Source organism: Colletotrichum graminicola (assembly GCF_000149035.1).
Source record: "Colletotrichum graminicola M1.001 genomic scaffold supercont1.3, whole genome shotgun sequence".
In the NCBI taxonomy this organism is placed as follows: domain Eukaryota; kingdom Fungi; phylum Ascomycota; class Sordariomycetes; order Glomerellales; family Glomerellaceae; genus Colletotrichum; species Colletotrichum graminicola.
Window position 1 is genome coordinate 370,763 of NW_007361007.1, and position 23,768 is coordinate 394,530.

General features: G+C 53.3%; 9 protein-coding genes across 9 annotated transcripts; 4 read left to right on the plus strand and 5 right to left on the minus strand.

The window, feature by feature from the left end:
• Window positions 1-459: 459 nt before the first annotated feature.
• GLRG_01014 (high-affinity methionine permease) lies at window positions 460-2,584 on the plus strand (the record flags this gene model as incomplete). The annotated part of the gene is made up of 7 exons (XM_008091699.1): window positions 460-733; window positions 788-1,027; window positions 1,079-1,531; window positions 1,587-1,761; window positions 1,819-1,955; window positions 2,006-2,258; window positions 2,317-2,584. The coding sequence occupies 7 exons, from the start codon at window positions 460-462 to the stop codon at window positions 2,582-2,584; spliced, it is 1,800 nt and encodes a 599-aa protein (XP_008089890.1).
• A 747-nt stretch (window positions 2,585-3,331) lies between these two features.
• On the minus strand, window positions 3,332-4,226 carry GLRG_01015 (uncharacterized protein; the record flags this gene model as incomplete). The annotated part of the gene is made up of 3 exons (XM_008091700.1): window positions 3,332-3,969; window positions 4,040-4,135; window positions 4,202-4,226. 3 exons carry the CDS (start codon window positions 4,224-4,226, stop codon window positions 3,332-3,334), a joined length of 759 nt encoding a protein of 252 aa, XP_008089891.1.
• Window positions 4,227-5,182: 956 nt separating this feature from the next.
• Window positions 5,183-5,807, minus strand: GLRG_01016 (uncharacterized protein; the record flags this gene model as incomplete). The annotated part of the gene is made up of 2 exons (XM_008091701.1): window positions 5,183-5,573; window positions 5,710-5,807. The coding sequence occupies 2 exons, from the start codon at window positions 5,805-5,807 to the stop codon at window positions 5,183-5,185; spliced, it is 489 nt and encodes a 162-aa protein (XP_008089892.1).
• A 1,428-nt stretch (window positions 5,808-7,235) lies between these two features.
• GLRG_01017 (glycosyl hydrolase family 71) lies at window positions 7,236-9,818 on the plus strand (the record flags this gene model as incomplete). Its single annotated transcript, XM_008091702.1, has 3 exons — window positions 7,236-7,313; window positions 7,372-9,124; window positions 9,196-9,818. The coding sequence occupies 3 exons, from the start codon at window positions 7,236-7,238 to the stop codon at window positions 9,816-9,818; spliced, it is 2,454 nt and encodes an 817-aa protein (XP_008089893.1).
• An 816-nt stretch (window positions 9,819-10,634) lies between these two features.
• GLRG_01018 (uncharacterized protein) lies at window positions 10,635-12,294 on the plus strand (the record flags this gene model as incomplete). Its single annotated transcript, XM_008091703.1, has 2 exons — window positions 10,635-10,952; window positions 11,080-12,294. The coding sequence occupies 2 exons, from the start codon at window positions 10,635-10,637 to the stop codon at window positions 12,292-12,294; spliced, it is 1,533 nt and encodes a 510-aa protein (XP_008089894.1).
• A 1,656-nt stretch (window positions 12,295-13,950) lies between these two features.
• On the minus strand, window positions 13,951-14,667 carry GLRG_01019 (uncharacterized protein; the record flags this gene model as incomplete). The annotated part of the gene is made up of 3 exons (XM_008091704.1): window positions 13,951-14,052; window positions 14,108-14,424; window positions 14,484-14,667. 3 exons carry the CDS (start codon window positions 14,665-14,667, stop codon window positions 13,951-13,953), a joined length of 603 nt encoding a protein of 200 aa, XP_008089895.1.
• A 1,102-nt stretch (window positions 14,668-15,769) lies between these two features.
• GLRG_01020 (uncharacterized protein) lies at window positions 15,770-16,509 on the minus strand (the record flags this gene model as incomplete). Its single annotated transcript, XM_008091705.1, has 2 exons — window positions 15,770-16,435; window positions 16,498-16,509. The coding sequence occupies 2 exons, from the start codon at window positions 16,507-16,509 to the stop codon at window positions 15,770-15,772; spliced, it is 678 nt and encodes a 225-aa protein (XP_008089896.1).
• A 1,226-nt stretch (window positions 16,510-17,735) lies between these two features.
• On the minus strand, window positions 17,736-18,816 carry GLRG_01021 (fatty acid hydroxylase superfamily protein; the record flags this gene model as incomplete). The annotated part of the gene is made up of 3 exons (XM_008091706.1): window positions 17,736-18,383; window positions 18,482-18,737; window positions 18,806-18,816. The coding sequence occupies 3 exons, from the start codon at window positions 18,814-18,816 to the stop codon at window positions 17,736-17,738; spliced, it is 915 nt and encodes a 304-aa protein (XP_008089897.1).
• A 2,551-nt stretch (window positions 18,817-21,367) lies between these two features.
• Window positions 21,368-22,597, plus strand: GLRG_01022 (uncharacterized protein; the record flags this gene model as incomplete). Its single annotated transcript, XM_008091707.1, has 1 exon — window positions 21,368-22,597. The coding sequence occupies one exon, from the start codon at window positions 21,368-21,370 to the stop codon at window positions 22,595-22,597; it is 1,230 nt and encodes a 409-aa protein (XP_008089898.1).
• Window positions 22,598-23,768: the final 1,171 nt, after the last annotated feature.

A 23,768-nucleotide genomic window follows, 5' to 3' on the forward strand; every position in this document is an offset into this window, starting at 1 on the left:
GATCACTGTGACCACCCACGTTTGGCGGGCACACCTGCAGTTTCGCAGCAGGAATCGCCATGAGCTGCCACCATTGCGTGCTTCTTGGCTCTGGCTGGCATAGGAAGGTCGGTCATGACTCTGCCTGCACCTGGGCGAGCCAGGGGCGCGGCATCTCCTTGGCACTTGGCGTTGATCCCGTTTCTGAGCATCAACAGGCTCGGCCATCTGATGTTTTAATGGTTTAAAGATGATTCGGTGGGACGCAACGCATGTTCCATTCCGCTGCGGTCCTCTCGAGCTTTCCCTCCCTCCCCTGCATAAACGCCCTTTCATCCTTGGAAGCTTTATTGCTCCAAATGTTCATCTGTGGTTGGCCGCCCTCATTTTGTCTCCTCCGTGTTTGTCCGTTCACTCAGTGACTCGCCTTCGTTCTCTCCAGGACAACTTGAGACATCCATCTCGGACCAGCCCGCGGTCATGGTGTTCTCCAAGTTGACTTCGCGGTTCAAGTCCAGCGACGCTGGCGCTCACGCCGTCGATGTTGAGGCGTCTGATTCCGAACACTCCATCATTCGCGATGGCGACCTCGCCTACATGCTTGCGAAGGGAGGTAATGGTTCAAAACCTTCGTACCAAGAGGCTGTTGGAGCGCCAGTCGAGAAGCACTCGCCGTTGGGATACCACGTCGGATGGCTTACCGTCATCTTTCTCAACGTCAACCAGATGATTGGCACTGGTATCTTTTCAACTCGTAAGATCTCCAGAGCACGCTGTCAGTTTCGATGATACTGATAGGCCCTCATAGCCGCATCCATCTTGAATGATACTGGGTCCGTCGGCCTGGCTTTGCTCTATTGGACCATCGGCTCTCTGATGGCCTTCGCTGGACTCAGCGTGTACTTGGAACTGGCTAGCTATTTTCCCAACCGCAGTGGTTCCGAAGTCGTGTACCTCGAACAGGCGTATCCGCGACCGAAGCATTTCTTCCCTATTGCTTTCGCTGTGCAGTCTGTCTTGCTTTCTTTCAGCAGTAGCAACGCTATTGGTACGAACACTGACCTCTTCAACCCTCGGTAAACTCACTAACATGGCACAGTTCTGTCTCGATACTTGTGGAGGATTGCCGGGAGAACTCCATCCGCTTGGGAGCTGAAGGGTGTTGCTATCGCCGCTTACACGTTCGCTGTCATCTGCGTCATCGCGCACAACAAGTACTCTCTCTGGGCCACAAACATCATCGGCGTGGTCAAGATCATCACTCTTGTTTTCATTTCCATCACTGGTCTCGTTGTCCTTGGCGGTAATATCGACCACATCCCCGATCCGACTTCCAACTTCCGAAACTCGTTCCAGGGAACCACGGACAATGGCAACGAGCTGGCATCTGCCCTGGTCAATGTCATCTTCTCTTACACTGGCTACTCGAATGCATTCAATGTTGTCAATGAGATCAAGAATCCTATTCCAACGCTGAAGCGTAACGCGACAGTCTCAGTTGCCCTCGTCTCATTGCTCTACATGCTCTGCAACATTGCGTACTTTGCCGCAGGTGAGACTATCCTCACTCACGCGGTTAGTATGTAAAATTGCTAATAAATAACCAGTGCCCAAGGCTGAATTCAGGACGGCCAAAGAAATTGCTGCCGCCGTGTTCTTTACCAAGGTCTTCGGCAGCGGACCTGCCGAGCAAGCCCTCAACTTTCTGGTTCTTCTAAGCGCCTTTGGCAACCTCCTCGCAACTTTGATTGGCGCCTCTCGTGTCATCCGCGAGATCGGAAGGTACGTGGCACCATCTCTTCAGAGTATTTTTTTATCCTGCTAACAGTCGTTTTGTAGACAAGGTGTACTGCCGTGGCCGGAGTTCTGGGTCAACACTAAGCCCTTTGGAACCCCTATCGGACCCTACTTCCTCAAGTGGTTCATGACATTTATCATGATTGTTGCCCCCCCTGCCGGAGATGCGTTCCAGTTTGGTCAGTATCCGTTCTTCTTGTGAGACTTGGCATCGCTAATGTACCCAAAGTTGTCAGCTTAAAGACGTACCCGGACGGCATCTTCCACTTCGCCATGGCAGTTGGTGTCTATCTCATTCGCACTCGACGCAAGCGCGCCAATCTCGGACGTACTGAATTCAAGTCGTGGCACGTAACAGTCATTTTCTTCATCCTTATTCAAGTCTATATCCTTGTGATGCCTTGGTGGCCACCAAAGGATGGTCCGTACTCAGGTAGCGTCAGCTTCTGGTATGCAACATACTGCGTCGTCGGCATTGCTATGTAAGTCCCCTTACGCTTCTCCACGGTGTGGGAGGTTTATCGCTGACTTTGATATTAGCCTCATTGTTTGTTTTCTTTATTATGCCGCTTGGATGTGGTTGTTGCCCAAATGGAAAGGTTACAGAATCCGACCAGAAATCCTTGAGGTTTCCGACAATGGCGCCAACACGCATCGTCTTGTTCAAGTGCCGCTCTCTGAACTGGCCCAATGGGATAGCGAGCACGATGACGCGGGCAACTTACGTCGTAGACACGTTGATTCGGAGAGGTCCTCCAAAGGTGATGCTGACATTGCGGCTATTGGCCATCAAGGGCCTAGCTTATGATACTGACCTCGTGGTTTATTGTTGGACGTTTGAATCAGTATTGAAATATCATCACTATTTTACGTCAATCTCTAGGAAGTCTTCAACGACGCCAGCGTTATGATTGCCGTCTACCTTGCAGTACACAGTATTGTGGAGTAAACACCACAAGTCTCAAAAGATTTACATTTTACGTACACTTACACAAGCCTGGGAACGTAATAAAATTGTAGGATTCAAATCGAATGGACAGACGTTTGATACAAACTATTCGTAGCATGCGCTACGACAGTGATTCTATTTTCTAGGCTACGTGATCTGACCTACTAAGCACTCAAGCTGCGGCAGTTGAACATGTGTACCCCCTGGTGGTAGGCACGTTAGCTTTCGTAGCATAGAAACGGAAACTTCAGATTAGACACAGTCTTTTGGACAGAAGACACTCATTGATTTAGACTAGATCATGCTGCTCGAACCAGGATTTCGGGAAATGAGTGGTGAGAAGTAAAAGTTCCGACTGAAGATGAGCACCACGCTTTTCCCAGCAACAGATCCACTATTGTCTATACAGGTACAATAATGACGTAGTAAGGTGGAAATAGATGTAAAAGAGTTGTTATGCTCAAGTACCAATTCTTGTGATCAACGTAAATTCAGAGAATTTTACTACAAATCTTAAAGGCCGCCTATCCTGCGTTGTAGACGGTGTTGCACGTGGACCGTCACCCGACTTCGACGGAGCCAATAAAGCCTCTCCCCTGAAAGCCTTTAGCAAGCACGGCATGTTGACTCCGGGCAATTGCCGCGCTTGCAGGCAAAGCTACATAGGTGAGCTAGGTCATCGTCCATGACGCCTTCAAGAGGACACCCATCCGCCCCGTCGGCTTCAGGGGCAGTCTTCGGCGTGACAGAGTACTCTAAGCACTGACAAGCCGTAGGCGGGCAGTGCCCGTACTCGCAGCCGAAGCTGCATAACTCCTGAATATCCCCCGTCGCCCTGTTCGGAGACGCACCGCCCGAGATACAACTAGGTCCAGAGCTAGTGGCGGGTGGCGGCATGGACGACGTCGTAGACGCCTCGGAAGCAGTGGCGACGACCGAAGTTTGCGTCTGGTAAACATACGGGGTCAAACTCGTAGATGTGGTGTCAGGCGTGGTGGGAGGCACCCACTCAGGTCGGAGACAAGCGAGGGACAGCTTGGGCGTCTGCCTCTGGCTATCTGCGAGGCTCGGGCTGTAACCGAAGACAGTGCCGATGATATATGTGCGGCTCGATGCTTCGTAATACGCCGTCGAATTTCCTTCTCTAACGATACCGGTGCTGATGAGCCAGGACAAGGGGTTGAGCACGTCCATCACCACGGCCTGGGCGAAGGCCTCGTCCGCGAGCGTGTCTGCGTCCCACGCTACGATGACGGTCAGCATCATTACGCCCAAGATAGGAGAACAACAAAACAGGCGGGTGGGGTGACTTACCTACGACGTCGGCACGGATCAGTCCCAGCGTGTCCTGGCAGCTGATGGGTATAGCGTCTAGGATCAAGGCCGAGCAGGGGACGCCGGGGTCTTCTTCTGTCCAGAGTCCGTACAGGAAACTACAGCTATTATCACACTTTCAACCCAAGGTGTACATCTGACTTTTGCCCGGAACTGATCTGCTCATCTCACAGGGATGTTCGGCCAAACCTATCCGGTAAGGTTCTTATAAGAGGAGCAGCTAGGGTACCCTGAGCCGGCTAGTGCAGTGCTAGGGGGTCCTGCTGGCCCCTCCAGGACCAACGGTCACGGTGGGGCAATGCTGGGTCTGGAATTCAATGAATGACTTCTTAGCCGCCGGTTGCAGCCGTTGAGCTCGTCAGTTCCTGGAGGTCACCAACCGTAACCAAAGAGACGACGAAAATGGTAGTAGTAATCTAACGCTCAACTATGCGGGGTCAACGCCTTTCATATAAGGAACTTTTGCCAGGCCATTGTAGCCCCCGCCAAGGAGTAGGTCGCCTGAACTTTGACCAGCTCTTTGTAGGGGCGTTTTCCATTACCTGTAAAAGTGTTTTATAATGACTGAAGAATGAAGAGACCTGGTAGTGGTGTGTTGTATTCGAAGGATACCAATGCAAAAGACAATAGCCACGAGTACGGGTGTTAAGAGAAGTTCTTATCTATAGCCCGTCACAGCACACAAACGGGGCATAGGTCGGTCCTCTACTCCGTACAGTCCCCAAGTCCAGCGTAAACAGGTAGATTTTCCCTTTTGCTACTTACTCAGATTTTGTTACTCGGGGATGGAATAGCAATGACAATCTATGGGCGTGGTTGAATAAGCCATCGCTAGAACCAACGCACATACTCTTTAGAAGAGATACAGTACAAGCGCCTAGCCTAGATACTTCTTCGCCTGGCATCTGAGGTGTTCATCCATTCAGGACGTACAAGTGTCTTCTGTTGATTTTAGTGTATCCAGGGGCCTTAATGTTCGGGGGCTTATCCAGAAACCCAATCCCATCCATCCACATTTTCAACTCGGCGTTGATTCTGGGGTCGTTATCCGGGAGGCTGGCTCTGCAAGCCGAAATGCTCCTTGATGATTTTCCACCCTTTGGCGTCGTTTACCAGGCTGATTCAGTCCTGGTATGTTGCCTTTTTCGGGCTCATGCCATCGAACGCCACCGCGATGTCTTTATACATGATCTCCTTCATTCGCATCTCGTTGAGACGGACCTGCCGGATTTTCGCCACCAGCGGTTCAAAAGCAGCAAGCTCCTTGTAAACGGGGCTGCTGACCCCGGTTCCAAACGTTTTGGCAGCGAGGTCGTCGATATCTGTAAGTTCCTCTGTAAAAATACTGTAGTCCCTCAATCTCGGACTGATCAATATCTTGCCGTCGCCCAGCTCTGCGGAGCTGACGCCTTTCATGTAGGGAACTCTTGCCACGCCGTTATAGTCCCCGGCAAGGAGTAGGTCGCCTGTGCGTACGGGATTGTCTAGATCCAGCTCGACGTCGACGTTTTCTCTTTCAAGGTATAGAGCGACGAAACGCCGGTGTTCATGTAAGCTTCAAAGACACCCAAAATGTTTAAAAGTCAAGGATCAAATTTCCACACCTAGGGGGGGTGAGAGAAATAGATTGCTAGAACGGAATAACTTACCTTGAATGGAAGTCCTTTGCCGTCTGGCCCAGCGCTGCCTGGAATAGGTTTCCGATCAAGGGTTTGTAGTGGGAATAAGAAACTCTGGGAATCGCCATACATTCTTCGCTGAAGCTGGTATCCCACGTAACTAAGGACGACCTCGTAAGGATGGGAGCGACCAGCCGCAGCCGCCACGTGTGCTTACAGGAGCCAGAGGAAGCTGATCAAGAGCATTGTTGGAACGAAAGAAAGAGTAAACATTGACCTGTAAGAGGGCAGATAGGGAGAGAGTATTACAGTCTGTAGAGCAAGGAGGGGTAAAGATAAGAGTCGAAGAAGAGAACAAACAATATAGAGAATAACCGGTGTGACTTTATTTAAATCCTTGATTACTTGCCTGAAAGAGGGAGACCTGCCTTTAAGGAGACCACAAAAGCATCTTATCGTTAAAACAGGCCGAGAGCTGCTATGAAGCGTGTGTGTAAGAGCCATGTTTGACGAGGCGCTAGAATCCCGGAAGTTCTTCTTCGAAGACGGAACGGCACATCATCGTCAAGCGGTGATTACAGTTGGATGAATGCATCTTTCTTCACAGTATCAACCTTGGGTGTTCCATATTCGAGTCAGTTTTCAATAACCTGGCTTACAATCAGGCATAAGCGCCTCGATGGGGTTTAGATCCTAGTAGTGATGACTACCAACTAACACTATATTGGCAAAAATAGCGTAGTACGTCTCCGGAAGGGGCAGCTGTCTACTCTCAGGTGATGCTCGATAGGAGTGGCCAGTTCTTGAACCATGGCTCGGCTCACATTGAACTTTCGCGAGGGACTGGTTTGTATTGGAAGCACATTCTTTTATGGCTAGGCAGACCAAGGGGGATAGACGGTGGTAAATTGCCCATGGCACCGTCGTTGTTGGTATTCAAGCTTCTTGGACTTAGGCGAGGAGGGCTTCATCAGCCTAGCCCAGTTCTCAATCCCGTGAGGTCACAACTCTTCGTCTTTTCATCAATAATTCACCTCTAAAGGACCCTTAGCCTTTGGCCCCTTGCAGACAGCCCCGGCACAGGGGTGGGGTCGATCAGGGTCTATTGCAAGGATTCCACCAGAAGCCCTCCAACGAGCGCAACGGACCGTTTCGTCCGAGGAGTCCTGAGCTGCGCCGCATTAGGCAATTGTATTACACTTTGTGTTGGCTCGAAAATTCCAACCATGAACAAGGTTCACAAGCTAGGAACCAAAGCGATTATATGGCCCGTTGGTCGATGCGGCAATCGCGTGATGTAGAAACATGGTTGCCGCCTTATGCAGGAAAAGAAGTAGCTTATTGCCTAGTCAGTCGGCTACAGCAGTTAAATGGGACGGGCGGGGCTTTTCTAGACACCGTTCTGAGCACTTCGAGTGTCTTATACCGTTTGTCCTGGGACTGGAAGGACGTCAAGCTCCTCCTCATCCATCCTTTAAGTACTGTCGTTCATATCCAAAGTGCTTTCGTTAACGAGACCACATATTCTATCTTGAATCACTGTATCATCTGATAGCATGAATTTTACCTTACTTGTGGGTCTTCTCGGCCTGTTGGGTGTTGCTCGATGTCAATCAGTCTTCGCCCATTTCATGGTACAGATTTGCGTCTTTGCCCTCAGTCGAGACACCATTTACTAACACGTGGAAATAGATCACCAACTCGGCCAACTACAGCGCAAATGACTGGCTTGATGATATCTCTGCCGCGCAGAAGGCTCACATTGACGCTTTCGCTCTCAACATGGCCTACGGCGACGCCACGAACGAAAGGTCTGTGACTGCGGCATTTGAACATGCTTCTCGTCTCGGTTTTCGCCTTTTCTTCTCCTTTGATTACGCCGGGAACGGTCCATGGCCCAAGAATGACGTGGAGTCCTTCATCAACAGATACGCAGGCTCGGGCGCCTACTTCCACTACCAGGGCAAGCCTTTTGTATCAACGTTCGAGGGCCCGGACCAGGCGGAAGACTGGATAGACATCAAAGCGGCCACCGGCTGTTTCTTCATTCCTGACTGGTCCTCCCTCGGTGCGAAGCCCGCCATGGCCAAGGCCGGCGGTGTTGCCGACGGTCTTTTCAGCTGGGCGGCCTGGCCTTGGGGGGACCAAAACATGGATACCTATGTTGATGCCTCGTATCAGGAGTACCTCGGCGGGAAGCCCTATATGATGCCCGTCTCGCCCTGGTTCTATACAAACCTGCCTGGCTACAACAAGAACTGGATGTGGCGCGGCGACGACCTCTGGTTCGACCGCTGGCAGCAGATTCTCTGGTGGCGGCCCGAGTTCGTCGAGATCATCTCCTGGAACGACTATGGTGAGTCGCACCACATCGGCCCGGTGAGGGACATGGCCCTGGAGGCCTTCGCGATCGGGAAGGCCCCCTTCAACTACGTGCTTCCCCACGATGGCTGGCGCGAGACGTTGCCCTTCTCCATCGACATGTACAAGTACAACACCACCACCTTCGACTCGGAACGTCTTGTGGTCTGGTACCGGCCGAATCCGTCGACGAGCTGCAACAGCGGCGGGACGTCAGGGAATACGGCGTCGCAGCTACAGCTCGAGTTCCATCCGTGGAACGTGACCAAGGATGCCGTGTACTTTACTGCCCTGCTTGCGTCGCCTGCCACGATCGAGGTTGTTGTCGGCGGCGTCACGCAAGAGGCATCCTGGTCGACGACCCCGGAAGGCGACGTCGGCCTCTACCATGGCAACGCCTGGTATTACGGCTCTACGGGAGACGTGCGCGTTCGAGTGGTCCGCGGGGGTTCAGTCGTCGCCGAGGTTGCAGGCATCCCCATCACGAACGACTGCAGTAAGACAAACGGCTATACAAATTGGAACGCCTGGGTAGGCAGCGCAGTTTCTTCCCATGCCGTGTCTGCCAAACCGAACTCCAGGGCGGATCAGGTGTGCGTCGAGGGCACCGGGCCGCTGCCCGGTTTCGCGAGACTCTGCGAGTTCACCTGCGGCTATGGATATTGCCCCCAGGGAGCCTGTCACTGCACCAAGCTCGGCGCCCAGGTCAAGAGGCCTACGTGGAAAGGCGTGGACGCTTTCCCTGCTGCCGGGAGGACTAGCGACTACCAAGGTCTCTGTCAAAATGCGTGCAACTGGGGCTTCTGTCCTTCTACGTATTGCGACACAACGCAGCACCCCACTGTCATTGCTACCGTCTCCCAGTTCCTACCTGAGGCCTGCATACGAGGCGAGGCCATGGGCACAGAATCCTATTTTAACGACCTCTGTTCCTTCTCGTGCGCTCATGGTTTCTGTCCTATTGCTGTCTGTTACTGCTCGGCCCAAGGCGCCTTGGACGTGCTGGAACCTACAAGCTCGAGCGATGCGAGAACTGTCGATGGGGCACCCGAAGACCATGGCCTCTGCGCCTTCGCATGTGCCCGTGAAAATTGTCCTGGGTACTGCGCCTAGGGCGAAATGACGGACCGTTTAAGTATTATGCCGAGTACATAGAAGAGAGCATCAATCCTCAGCTGACGACGTGCATGGACTTGGATGGATGTCCGGGCAATAAGTTCTTCACTTGTTCCTGGACGATCACATCCACGAATAAGACAAAGACTGGACCTTGCCCACCTTCCGAGCAGTTCTGGAAGATCGGCGAGTCCTGGACGCTTGACTACACACTCCACGACGTACAGGGCTTTTATGAGGCTGTGGAACGGGACCTTGGCATTGAGAAAGATTGGATCTCCTTTGGTGAGTGGCACCAGACATGGGACAGCGAGTGCATTGATGCGCCGGACTGGCGAATCCATGGTCCCAAAATGCCGTGTCGGAAGATGCGGGTCTACAAGACTGGTATACCGGTGAAGAGCGGCAACGTCAAGGTCTCCAACCCTAAAGACGTCATTGAGGCGGCGATGCCCAATATCGAAACGCTGTCCAAACGGCTGCTGAGCGCCGCCTTTGGAGGCGCGGCGATGGTGGCACGAACCGCCTTGCTTGTTGGCGAGGCTGGCAACGCCGCCCTCACGATGGAGGGCATCGTCGACGACCCGGTCTCGGCACCGTTCGCCATTATAGGGCTACTCGTCGGGCCATTCGGCGGTGCATCAAGGCTCACTTCAGCCTAAGGGTTCCGCACTGCGGCAGCGGCAAGAAAGGCATTAGCTGCTGATAAGTTGGCCCTGTTTGGTGGCAGGTTCGTGGAGCGGGACGCCAAGATCCAAAAGATCGTCAACGCGTGTAGATAACATAGAGGGCTATAGAGGTACATGACCGCGATGACTTCAATAGCAGATTGACACTTGGCGCGCCTTGTTGCCCTTGCCCTACTTACGCTCCTAGGATGATTGCTTGGGACCTATTACTGGTATGTATACTCGCATAGAGACAGAAGTTGCTCTATAGTATATTGTCTTGCCAATTCAACAGGGTGTATTTCTGTTTCGGGGAAGAGGATCCTGGATGTAGTCTTTGCTAGGGTCTGCCCTGCGATGAATGTGGATCGTGCTGTTGACCGCATGTGGACATCCCTGTTGGAGCTAGTAGGTAGTTGTACGGATAGACTTGTAGTATAATACGGAGTATGCCCCTGTATTCTCTCGTAATGCTGGTGGTGTGATGAAGGTGACAACCATGGAACTCGGACACAATGGGCCCTGTAGTGGTAACATAACGGCCGCGGAGCTTTGGCGTGGCCCGCAAGCTTAACAAGAGGTTGAGTATCCTCAATCCAAGTGACCTTTCGCGCCTCTGTCCCTCTCTCTTCTTCTCATCTACAAACCAACAGACTCAAACGCCGGAAACCAAGGCCACACACCATGCTACGACCAGCTAGACCGGCCACGGCCATAAGCTCGCGGCTGCGTCCGTTCTGGGCCAATTCTTCTCCGTATATACATCGGGCTCGGCCACGAACGTACCTATTCTTTACACTCAGGACGGTCATGAGTGACAGTGAAAAAGAGGACCTTGCAGTCTATAGCGGAACTGCCTCGTGCCAGGCAAGATGTGGCCCAAGAGAAGACCTCCTCGTCCATGGCATTCGACACGTCCAAGGCTTCGCCACGTCCTCAGAGGTCACACGCGTCTGCTCGGGTGTCGACCTTTACGCCAGGGCCCGCAACGCCCGTCTCATCATGAGTAACACTATCCCAGACATGGCCTCTCCGGCGGAGAAGCCATACTGCATCTGGTATCCTGACGTTGCCACCGAGGACACCTATCGCGGGATTGCCCGTCGGTACCCGGACATGCGCTACCAAGTCGGCCGAGCATGTGCTGTCGCGGGATACAAACCCTCTATGACCTCGACTTGATGCCAGACGTCTCAATTGCTGAGGAAGCCCGAGACAATGGCCGAACGATTACACCCGATGTGTTGATCTACAGAACCCACGGCCGGGAGCTTGCCTGAACGGAGACACCGCCGTGCGGTCTTCCCTGCAACGCCACGCGAGCGCCGAAGAGATCGAAGCCACCTCTGAGGAGGAGTTCTCACTGCGCCACTGGCCTGAGCACTACTTTGATATCCAGGAAGACTCTAATGCTGGTTCTTACAAGTGGCCCTTCCCTGGATGCGCTGTCTTACGGGGTAGGGACATTGACCTTCTGCACCAGCCCCTCCCTCGAGACTTGCCTCCTGTTAACAAGGACATCTTGATCCTTATGGCCGCCTGGGACGGCAACATCGATCGATACGCTCGCCTGCGCTGCCCAGTCACTCTCCCGAACGAGATCTCGGCTGTTGTGCGTGGGGCCTACCACCACACGCCGTTCGCGCGGTGGCTTGAAACGTCCATTGACGACGCCTTCCCCTGCCAATACGAAAGTGACCTAATTTGGCAAGCCATCCACGCAAGATTTATTATGAATGACGATGTATCCCGCATAGACAGGGAACTCAGGGGCAAAAGGCTTCCCGAGTTGTTCTGGTGGCCTCACTGCCCGCACGAGTATACCCTGCGCGAGCTGGCGTGGCGCCGGCCCGACCTAGAACACCAAGTCACGCTCGCCTGCATCGCCGGGAACTACCGCGATCTTTTCCTTGAACTCTCAAAGGGAGCGAAGCCGACGCAGCAGCAACGGGAGGCCGCAATCCTGTCGCCGAACGAATTCTACCGGAAGCATCTAGAGCGGGGCGCCAAAGAGGAGGGGGTCAACCTGCGGCAGCATATTGGTTTTAACCTGCCAAGTGGTAAACCGTGGCCCTGGGAGTCCGCATGGAGTAAGGACTACCTGCGACCGAATAAGGAGTTGTATAGGGGCTACTATGCGTTAAGTTTGCCAGCCAAGCTCACCAACAGGCCTGACGACCATGATGAAGACTGGGACGAAGAGTATTACCCGCCTGAGGACAACCTTCTGAACTACCACATGCATCTGCAATTAGGTGCTTGGCAGCGACTCATTAGTGCGACTGCTACAATGAGGCAGGAAGCAGAGGCTAAGGGGGGTATCAGTCTATATTCTACGGCCGAGGATGAAAAACGCAGAGCAGGACCGCGTCCTCAACCGAAGTATCCAAAAAACGACAGCGATAAAGTCATGGACGACAGCACTAGGGCATTTTTGAAGGAGTTTGAAAGAAAACTTGGTTCCCCCTAAGTCTACATACATGAGGAATATTAGGTAGAAATACCCTTCCAAATGCAGGTCCATCTTTTAGTAAGCTACGTCTGTACCGTTGACCACTAGTGCCAGCTACACAAACCTGTCCTAGCTTCATGACAAATTCATAGCTACGTGTGCGATTAGACTAGACATATTGGGCTACTTGTATGCCTAGTTGGGCGTTTGTAGGTCCCCGCTACGTCTTGAGTAACGAAAATGATAAGGATGTAGCAAGTAGAATGAAGATACTGCCTGCTATGAAAACTGATAGGAGAGTACAAAAAGAGAAAAAGGTGTTTGAAATATAGAGGACATATCTTATTATGTTGAGAAGGTCTATAGAATCCGAGTTAAGCGGTAAACTCCCTGGCCAGAGGGGGGTATTGTTTAGTTCATGTACTCCAATGCATTTGATTAGCCTATTAGAGAAATCCGGGTAATGGCTGTACAAGGATGCCGTTTCTCGACGCGTACTGTGACAGTTTACTACAGTAGGTAGATTCAAGTCTACTCAACAACTCCTCATCAACATTTGTAAAACCACTTCCCTCAGCACTATCTACAGAATGTCCCCTATCGACCTGCTCCCTGCGGCTCAACCAGACAGCTGATTCTCTATCCTGTGCGTCCTGTTTCTCTTATCTCCCCAAAATAGGAATAAGACGCCTATTGAGCCTGTTCTGCTTCATAATACTCTACACGTAGGTCTGTCCAAGGCGGCAAGGGCAAAAGACCTTAGGTCTAACTTATTTATGTTAATAGAAACAGCTACGTTAGTAATTTTATCTTGGCGATGTTTCCCTTTGTTTCTCTGTTTAGTCTTCCCTGGGTCCTTAACTTGTACTTAAAGAACAAGTCTAAGTGTCTTCTTATTAGTATTACAGTATAATGTTACTAAAGAGTGAAGATAATATAAAGTAAAAGAAAAAGAATTCTAGCTGCAGTATTTATACATCACCCTTTAGACTTGTATGATAAAGAGAATACAGACTAACAGCAGGGATTTGTAGACCAAGCCTATATGCATACAGTAGTTATATACCCCTAGACATACAAGATACTCTAGATACTAGACCTAGAAAAACAACATACATTTAGACTGGCATGTGAAGCCATGGCCTGCGATACGTATGAATATCGAACACTCGATTGTCAGCCGCTCACCTCCTGCTTACCCAGCCTCATTTACAGTAGTTCCCATTCTACCAGCGTAACAGCAGCCACTTTGGGGCATTTTGGCAGTATTCGCACCTGTGAGAAAATCCGTTCCGTGCAAGCCATTGGAAACGGGTAACGGTGATCCTTCTGCTCTCTTTACTTTTGTTTAAGCGTCATTGGCTTGAAGGCAGATACGTGGTAAGAGTGTATTGCTCGCAACATCAAAATGCTCGCCTTATTCTTTCATGCTTCTGAGAGTATCATAAGAGGTTCTCAATACAAAATGGGCACCGGCTTTGGACATGTTGTGTGACAATCATGCTGCACAGCTGGAGAAAGCACCTAACATAGTTATGGATCATCTTCCCTTTAGTTGACACGAAACAAAACGGGATAGCTAGTTATATTTAGCTTAGCTAATACCGTTACGCAAGCCGGTGAGGCCATATCTTTTGTCAGAGATGACGGATCATGATCCCCTCATCTGCATTTTCATGCCTCCAGCTTGACCAAGACTGCCACGTCTTTTCCAAAGCTCTTGTACTTTTGCAAAGCAGCTTGGGCCTCCGGTTTAGTATACGCCGCTCCGGCTTCCTGTGTTCAAGCCGTCAGCATCAAAATTCAGGAGATGCAGATGTAGGCGACTTACGTCTTCGCTATCCCAGCCCAGAACACCCATTCCAGTACTCTGCTCGTCACCTATACCCCTTCCACCGAACTTTGGGGTCTGTCCAAGGGCTGCAGCGAGATCCTGCCACGCTTGCTTCGCCTCCTCATGCTTGCTCTCGTCTGTTATATTGAGGAATGCGAACTGCGCAAAGGCCTTGGATTTCTCGTCGTGAAGGGGGCCGGTCTCGAACTTGGCGATGCGTGGCGGACCGTCACAAAATTTCTCGCTTTCGGCTTTATGATCCTTTACCCACGCTGACTCGGCGAAAGCCTTCTCATCCGCTTCTGAGTTGAAAACTAGAGGAAGTTCTGTCAGACTTGCAGGCTCGAGCTGTCAGGTATGGGACGACACTTACCTATGGTTTGGATATACTTGAACTCGGTCACGGGCGTCCCGCTCTCGTTGACAACTTGACCACCGGCCACGCGAACGACGCCAGGTTGCTTGGAAATTTCCTCCTTGACTTTGGGCCAGGCCGCGAGGAACTCCTCCTTCTTGTCGGCACGAACCTTGGGGGTAATAACAACGCAGAAAGCCATTTTGTCGAAATGGGTGTGGTAATGTGAGGAGAAAAGTTGGTGGTGCGAGAAAGTGTCCGATCTACGGTACTTGATTCTCGGTTCGGGTTAGACTGATAGGTTGTTGAATGAAGATGCTCTTCTAGACTGTGTTGTAAGCCGAGGGGGCTTATGGAACTTATATATGAGCTTCGCCTCGGTGCTCCCTTGACTCATGTGTTATGCGGAAGTGCCGTTCCACGCTGCCGGTCTTCAGCTCGTCCCGACATGGTACATGTGCGGTGCACGGAAACTCGACGGATGAAGCTTGGACGGCGAATAGCAGAAGGTAGCTGAACAGCTACCTACCCTGCTGCATAGGTTATCACCAGCAGCCAAACTCGGGTCCTCGGGTTAAACGGTCGACTAACAATTACCCAAGAGGCGATCGCATTACAAACAACGGTGCATAATACGTGTCGTGAATGCTTCAATCCCTCATGTGAAACTCGAAGCTCAAGCAGATCCAGGCTTGCCGGGAACCGGGGACCTGACAAGTGCGGGGTGTTGTTGATGCCTCGAAGGCGCGCGGCGGCCCGCGGCGGCTTCACTGGCTCAATTTGTCGGTCTCGGCCTCTGGTTCTAATCCGTGATTCATGCCCTTCACCCAGGCGAAAGGTTAAATGGCCCAGCAATAACTCGACGATCCCGGCACATCATAGCTGGGCTTGCGGGGTTCTGCAATGCAGATCGAGTTCAGTTGTGGAATTTGTCAGGTCGGAGACGGTAACTCGGGGCCTTCGGAAATTGGTCAAAGCAGCTCTGAAGTATCAGACGTGTAACCCCGGAGCTATGATCAGAGTTCATCTTGTATTGTCTGAACATTAAGTTGAGCCCAAGTTGGTACCATAACGCCGGGCATGTGCTACGCGTAGACATTCTGCCAAGTGTGTCAAGAACTGTTTTAGACGAAGCACAAGCCATTGTCAAGATTGACGGGGACTACGTGGTACTGCTCCGCGCCAGAAATGTTCCAGTTTGGATCATAGAGCATTACGTTTTCGATCGCTCGCTTGTCATACCCAGTCATCGCTTAAATAGCCAGCTCGCTATTCCTCAGATTCCAACTTGGCATCTTTGGGGTTCAAGCAAGCGCCACAGCGGCGACAGCAAGACCGAGAACTGCCGCCACGCCCGCTCGAGCTGTCGGCCCCGCCCCCGCCGGAACCCCGTTGGTCGAACCCGCCTCCGTTCCGCTCTGAGTACCGCTCCTGTCTGTCGCCACCGTGGCAGCAGTCGCAGCAGGACCAGTAGCCGTCGTCGTGCTATCGCCCTCTGATGCGCTGCTCCTTTGGCCTGTGGGCGCGCTCTCTCCCGTAGACACGGGCAGTACGAGGGTAAGCTTGGCGACCGGGCTGGTCTGCACCGTTGCACCATCTAGAGCTGTAGGCGTAGCCGTTGGCTTGGCGGCTGGGTTGGTGGTGAGGAAACTCGCGGTGACGGTGTCGGTGCCGGAGTATGCTGGACAGCCAGGAACCTTACGAGGCGGGGCGTGACCGCCGCCGCAGTCGACACCTCTGCATATTTCGAGCGTATCGGGGACATACCAGATCACTGTCTCGTAGGTGTTGCCATATCCCGGAGAGGGGTCGACGGTGACGGTCGAGGTGAAGGACGTGCCACCCTCTTGGTCAGTCTTGGCTAGGACGGCTGTCGCGGCCAGGGCAGGAAGAAGGTAGCGCAGAATGCCTTGGGTAAGAGTAAGACAGCTGAAATATAACACAAGAACTGCAGCCCTCAGCGACGAAGTCTGCTGACAATTATAGGGATGAGAAAGAACCAGGTAGACAGGTCAACCCAGTTGCACATCACCTCCAAAGTCATTTTTCAGCAAGGTGGTTTTCCCTCGTGCATCGTGAGATTCCCAATGAAAGTCCTGCAACGTTCTTGGCCCAATCTTGCTACGCCCTTGGACGCTGCCTAAAGGGGGATACGGCGTGCCGCATCGGCGCATCGCTTACATGCATGGGTTCCATCGTTTCACGGTAGGACGAGATGTGATACGATGACGGATAAGGGATTTTGGTTGTCTGCTACTAGCTCGAGCTGACGGTCAATGCACCTTGGGGCCAACATGGTTGTTCTAGGACCGAAAGAGCTGGGCATACACACAAAGTGGTGGTGATGCAGGCCCTTGCTTTTGCTGGCGAATAGCCATTCGTTTATAAAAAATATTGATATGACAGCCCTATTTTCTCGTATAATCAAGCACTGCCATCTTGGGCTCGGTCAGCTTACTGCTAGTATTGTATGCGTCGATGCCTGAATAAGAATTCATCAGATCGCCCGCTTTGTTTTGCTCTGTTACATGCTCTTCCCAGCCTCCGTATTCTTTTCCAAAGAGCAGCTTGGCGAAACCCACGATTTGCTTTAGTGCGCACCGCCAACTACGTCAGATATGGATTCAAACTCATGCCAACACCCTGATAAGGATCATGGAAGTCAGGAACGGGGGATATTCAAAACATCTTGAAAGTCGTATGATAGAACAACCAATGACTAGGGGATCAAATACCGAACTACCGTAACACACCCCTTTTCGGGTTTGTAGACGAAGCCTACAAAACCCTTTTCAGTTGCTATGAATCAACAACAGACAAATGGTTTCCATCTTGGGCTGTTGCCACCGAGATATTCGAGAAAAAGTTACGCACTTGTCGTAATATCTTACGGATCTCAGTAGTTGGAGTTCTGGGATGATGTGTCCTTAGGTCCGTCGAGGCAAACCATCAGGCGAGGATCCATTGCATTACCTCGTAATCCGCCGAGAAATGCCCCCGAATACACGAGTCTAGTTGTCGAGGGAAATCAAGGTGACGTTCTGTGACGTTAAACAAGCTGACGATAGGGATCGTCATATTTCATGTATAAATCTAGTCAAATTACAATTCCTTATAACAATGTTGTCACTGCGGCCGTGGAAAAAAGAACACACGGCCTGGTCCTTTTTAGACGACTTCGGCCTCTCCGAACCCTACCGGGAACTACTCTATCAGCATGCTTGATTTCCCCCTCCTATCCCGTCCCGTCTGGAGATACTCGCGAAGCATCTACTGGGCCTTCTTGGCCTTGGCCAACCTCTTCTCGCGCCTGCGTTGGTGGGCCTCGGCACCGGCCTCGGTGTCCATGATGTAGTCCCACCACCGGAAGCTCGAGGCATAGTTACCGATGAACTTCTCGTGGTGCACGTCGTGGTGCTCGGCGCCGGCCCAGAAGGGGAGGACATGCCTCAGGGACCAGGGGAAGTCGTAGCCGGAGTGGCTGTCGATGGCTTGGAACAGGCGCAAGATTATCCACAAGTACATGGTGAACAGGTGCAATTCCTTGGTGATGAGGACCCAGAGTACGGGGGACCCGATGGTGCCGAGGCCGAGGAACATGACCTCGATCGGAGAGGCGTACTCGGCCGTCATGCCAAAGGGCGCCGAGTAGTAGTGGTGCAGCTTGTGGACGGCCTTGTAGATCGGGGGCCAGTGGGCGCCGCGGTGCACCCAGTAGTGCCAGGTGTCCTCAAGGACGAAGAAGATGGCGATTTGGTAGGCCGTCTTCCACCAGGGCGGGAAGGGCACGCCGTAGTCGAGGCCGCACCAGGTGGCGATGGGATGGAAGAGCCAGATCTGCGGGAGCTCGACGGTGAAGTGGCTGAAGAGGACGAGGGCGCCGCATTCGAACTGCTCTTTCCAGGTTGGGATTTTTTGCTGGGGGAATCGTCAGTTGATTTCTATTGTATGGGCTCGACAGGACGACATGTGGTCATCCGTAGCGTGAACGAGACCAAGGGGCCGGAGGCGCGCACCTTTTGGATCTTCCATCTGCGGAAATAGGGGATCGCGTCGATGATGATCCATGGCAGACTGCGGCCAAAGTAAACGACCTCGTGCATGACAAAGGTCATGATGCCTGTGGCGAGGATGTCGTTCTGCATCCACACATACCATGCCGCCCAGAGGCGCTCGAGGATGTTGAGCTGGACATTGTACTTGCTGACGTCGTCGAGCACGCCGAAATAGTCCTGGGTGGAGGTGTGGTTGGGGAACACGACAGTCGAGTTCCTGCGTTGAATGTGTAAGCTGATGTCGGATTATGCATCGCAAGAAACGAGTATCTGGTGGTGGCTTACCAGGACGCCATGGTGTCAAGTGCACCCCAACTTGAGTGAGAGAGCGAAAGAGGGACTGGAAGAAAGACGAGAGGCCGGTCTTGGAGCAAGACAAAACAGCGGTACCTGGTTTAATAAGAGAGCAGGAAACAGAGAAGGGGCCAGCTTAAAGACTTATAAACATTCATATACATGCAGCGGGGACCTGGATCTCGTGCACTAACAGCTGCGCGTGTGGATAGATATGGCGCGGGCTTTGGATCGTTGTTTGCAGACTCGGGAACGGTGCAGGGGGGGCAGATGCCAGTGGCATGATCGAAATTCACCGGCATCCGCTCAGGAGGTGTGGTACGACAAAGCGACGTATCTTTCACCTCGCCAAGGTCAATTTGTGCTTCTACATTGAGGATAGGAGAGCCCATCCCGAATACGAATACTGCACGTCGGGAGATGCTTCTAGCATTGGTTGGATATGTCGCTGGTAAGACCGACAAGTCCAGAGGCGGCAACTGGTCATCGCCTTGGTTTCGATTCATCCTCTTTCCCTCTGAGTCTCTTTGTCAGAATGTCAGACGCTGCAACAGGGATCGCGAAGGACGAACCAGACCTACGGGCCCAGAGCCGATGCTTGTCCAGCTGGAAGAGGTAATACATATTATGTATCCGTAGAGGCGCCCATATCCCAAGGCTGCTCCACCCGGATGATCCACTTACCGATGGTCTGTTTATGGTGTGATTCTGGTCGTTACCCCAGGGTAGCTAGCTGTACGCTGGGGACGAGTAGGCGGTATGTTGGCGAACTGGTAATTAGATGGTGAGAGAATGCCATGTTCCTGTCTCTCGCAATTAGGTATCATTAAACACCGGCAATATGAGTGCCCTCAAAGCAAGTCATTGTGCCCGGTCTGGAACGAGCTACGAGCTTCGTTTAACGTCATGTTGGTCATTGTTCGGATTCGCGCACTCTGCCGGAGCAGCAGTCTTCTTCTGAGATGGATCTGGTCCGTTTTGACCGCCGACTCGCTGATTAGTCGCGCGCCCCGAACCGTAATGACAAACATGCGGCGGTCAGCCCATCCGCGGTACGGCAACAGGGGACTCCCAGGCCGCCCGGATGCAAGTCTCATCAACGCTAGAGACATACTCATCAAACGGCCTTTGAACAAATTCGAGCTGTGGCCTGCGGTATGAATGTGATGCTCGAGACCATACCTAGTGAAAAGTTACGTATGCCAATGTTGGCGACCCATAAGTGATGGGGCTCGACTGGATGAGCTACGCAAGGGTTCAGAAGTCGTAGCCTTGAAAACCGGGCTCGCCGGCTTGTTCGGCCTTTATATCAAGCCCGATAATGGCAGCTTGGCTGTTGATCGAGCCGACGCCTTCGTCACGGTGCGGGTGCCCTTGCGAATGCAGAGCGTGTCCAGAGCTGGGGGGTCCCCCTCTCACCCATAGGCATGGGCTACATTACTGCCGCAAGCCAAATGAGCGAAATTGAAAGACATGCGATGAAGTCCTCGGTATTTGAGCACCAAGCGCAGCCCACGCGGCTGACTTGCAACTGACTCATGGCCGGCCTTTGGACCACCCGGGCACTTCGGGTCTGGTGCGTGAGAGCGGCTGCGTCTAGACATCTCATGCACTGGAGCCTTGATGTCTGAGTTTGCTTCGTGCAACAGAACATGCGCTTGCAATCAAGTCATATTCCAAGCCGTACAACGAGGAACCACTCAAAGTGAGTCAGCGATGCAGAGATGGTGATGGAGTTCCTGATGTTGTGATACAGATTTCACGGGTCAAGCGTGGTGTGGCTGAGGAGGAAGAAAGAAAGAAATTACCTAAGCCACAATGGGATAGATGAGGCTGTGCCGCCGCCGCACAGCCACATTAGGGCACGTGGGTACAGCCACACAGCACCAGCCACTGATGTCGCGCCACATCATGACATCGCGTTCCAGTCGGCGCGGTTTGGGCGCCAACATCTCCCACACGCACACACACGCACACACACACACACACAGACACACACACGTGTTACACCCACCCCTGTCGACATGGAAGCTTCTCAGAGGCAGGCCCCTTCAGGAGCTTCAGCGGGCTCGATGCCCCCTAGTCACGACAAGTCAGCGCCCACCTCGTGACATGGGGCCAACATCAGTCAAGATGGGCCATCGTGTGGGTGCTCTCTCTTGCTGCTGGCGCTGCATCCTGTGTAGCTCGTCACTCGCGAGGCTATCTTGTCCTGTCTTGTCTTGGGAGAGGGGACAGCCTTGATTTACGCATGCCGGGGTCGTGAGTCGCTTCGAGAAACAAACATACACAACTGCGTCACGATAACTACCCAGTCAAGCACCCTTTTTATTTTTATTTCTTATATACTCTCTACCTCTGTCCCTACCGCTCTTTATCTTGCTTGACGTGTCGTCCAGTTACCGTCGCTATCGTATTTGAGCTGTGTTCGTGCCCTTTCCCACCGAATCTGGCATTCCCAGTCAAAAGATCAAGCTTTGGCTCGTACGAACAATCGATATCGATCACGAACAATCCCATTGTGACCCGACCCCGAACGAACAGTGCGCCGCAATGGGCTACATTGCCAACACCCCCGAAGACCGCCTCGAGCGGTCCGACTCCAAAGACCCGAACACGACCTGTAAAGGCCTCACCGGTGCCGGAAACCTGTGCCGAAACCCGGTCACGCCCGTCAACGGCAAGAAGCTATCGCCGACTGTCGTGGAGGAGTCACATTACTGCCACCACCACAGGGACCAGGCGGCCAGCCGCTCTGCACAGTCGAGTCCAGGGCCCAGGCTGTCCGGCAGGCCCGTCCTGGAGCAGCGCTCCAGCATCGACACCCTCGCCGACCGCCTCGGCCTCGTGGACGTCGGGTCCAACCCGACCAAGAAGCAGAGCCGACCGCAGGGCGGACGCCCCAACGGAAACACCCGGCCGCCGAAGAAGGAAAAGGAGATGCTGCACTTCTGCTTCTGCTTCTCCCTCCCCATCGACGAAGTCCACGATGACCCCCAGCCGGCACCACGGCCCCAGCCGCGACCGGTGCAGAACGGCGGCTCCGCGCCCATGCCCCGCCCCTCGAGCCAGCTCCTGTCCCCCCCTTCCAACGGCCGGCCGAGACCGAGCGCCTCAAGCAGCTCCCGAAAGAGCTCCTCCCAGCAGCCGTCGCCGCAGCCCCTGTCAACCTCCCAGACGGCGCAGTACCTCTCCCTCATCCCGCCGTCGACCGATCCGCAGACGGCCTCTGCCTTAATGGCCGAGCTGGCCCGCCCGTATGGTAGCTCCGAGGAGCCGGGCTACATCTACATGTTCTGGATCATGCCGACGTCCAAGAAGGAGCGGCGCGCTGCAGGAGGCGCGGGTCGCTGGCTTGCGTCGCCCTCGCCGGGCGCGGGGGCGCGGGGCGGCAGCGTCGGTCGAGCGACGTCCTTCGGCCTTCGCAAAAGGCCAACGGGCGGCGCGTCGGCGGGCGACAAGATGCTCATCAAGATCGGGCGGGCGGCCAAACGTGCAGCGCCGCATGCAGCAGTGGACCAAGCAGTGCTCGTACGAGATCGAGGTGCTGCGGTACTACCCCTACCTGCCGGGCGCGAGCGCCGCGTCCGGGGAGCAGCCGCGCATGACGCCGCACGTCCACCGCGTCGAGCGGCTGATTCACATCGAGCTGGCGGGACTGGGGCTGCACGCCGGGCCCATCACCTGCGACGGGTGCAACCAGGTCCACCGCGAGTGGTTCGAGGTGCAGACGTCCAAGAAGGGCATCGGGGCGGTGGACGAGGTCATCCGGAGATGGGTTGACTGGGACGAGACGCAGGCGTAGTAAGCTCCAGTGCGACGTGATCCAGGACAGGACAGGACAACAATCATCCCAGCGTTGTATTTAGACTCTCCCTTTTCCCCCCCCTCGCGCGCGTGTGGTTTGCATGGAAGACGGCGCAAATGGGACAGTTGTTTGCGGGCAGATGGTATATCATGGTGACATCTCTCTGCAATGCTCACAGAATAGAGAGAACAAGTGTGTGGGCGGATTCTGGGGATCAACAGAACCCTGCCACTTCCACAAGAGGCTACTACAATATACAAAAAGTACATCCTGCACCGAGTACGGAGTACAGAGCAGAGGCAAAAAAACCCGTCCTGCCGGTTTAGGTTGGCTTGTGTGTGTGTGTGTGTGTGTGTGTGTGTGTGTGTGTGTGTGTGTGTGTACCTAGCGTACGTAAAAACGTTGATAGAGCCACCGAGTTAGCTTTGCTTTCTATCTTCTTCATGCTCTGATGCAATTTTAATTACCGATGGCGCAATTTGACCATGCGGCCCATATTCCTGGGGAGAGATGGATGGCTGCCGGATCCCGAGTTCAAGTCGGCGCACTAGTGCAATTACCAGAGTCACATCTCGAAAGGGCGGGTATGTATGCCACATTTGCTGCGCGTTTTCCATGTGTCAAAGCAACGTTCGCCACGTTTGGTTGGTTTGGCATTTTCACCATGTAAGCCCGGTCGAAGCAAGGAGCCGGCTAAGCCCTGAAACACACGCAAAGACTCCCGACGCCATCTCCGGCTGGCACATCTGCTTTATTCCATAAGAAGGCAGATCCCTCGAGTACAGGGCTAATGCTGCAGCCTGTTCGAGAGACGGTCCAGTGCGGTGCGGACAGTGACCACAGCTCAACGGCTTGATCTCCGCGGCCTACCTACCCTCCCCATTGTCCAACGGCCTGCCCATGTCGCATGCAGCAATCCTTGGTCTTGGTCAGCCCACGGGCTAAGGCAGACGGGGGAAGTGGAGGGGACCACAGTTATTAGTAGGTGTACGGATACTGAACCATCCATATACAATGGTTTCAAGCCTGAAAGTCTCTTCAAGGACCCTATGCTACGTTGTTTCACGCATACAGAGCTCACTAGGTGCCCAATGGCACAGATGGTAAACAGATGTCCCAGTGCGTGGGTGTTCTCGTTCGACAAAG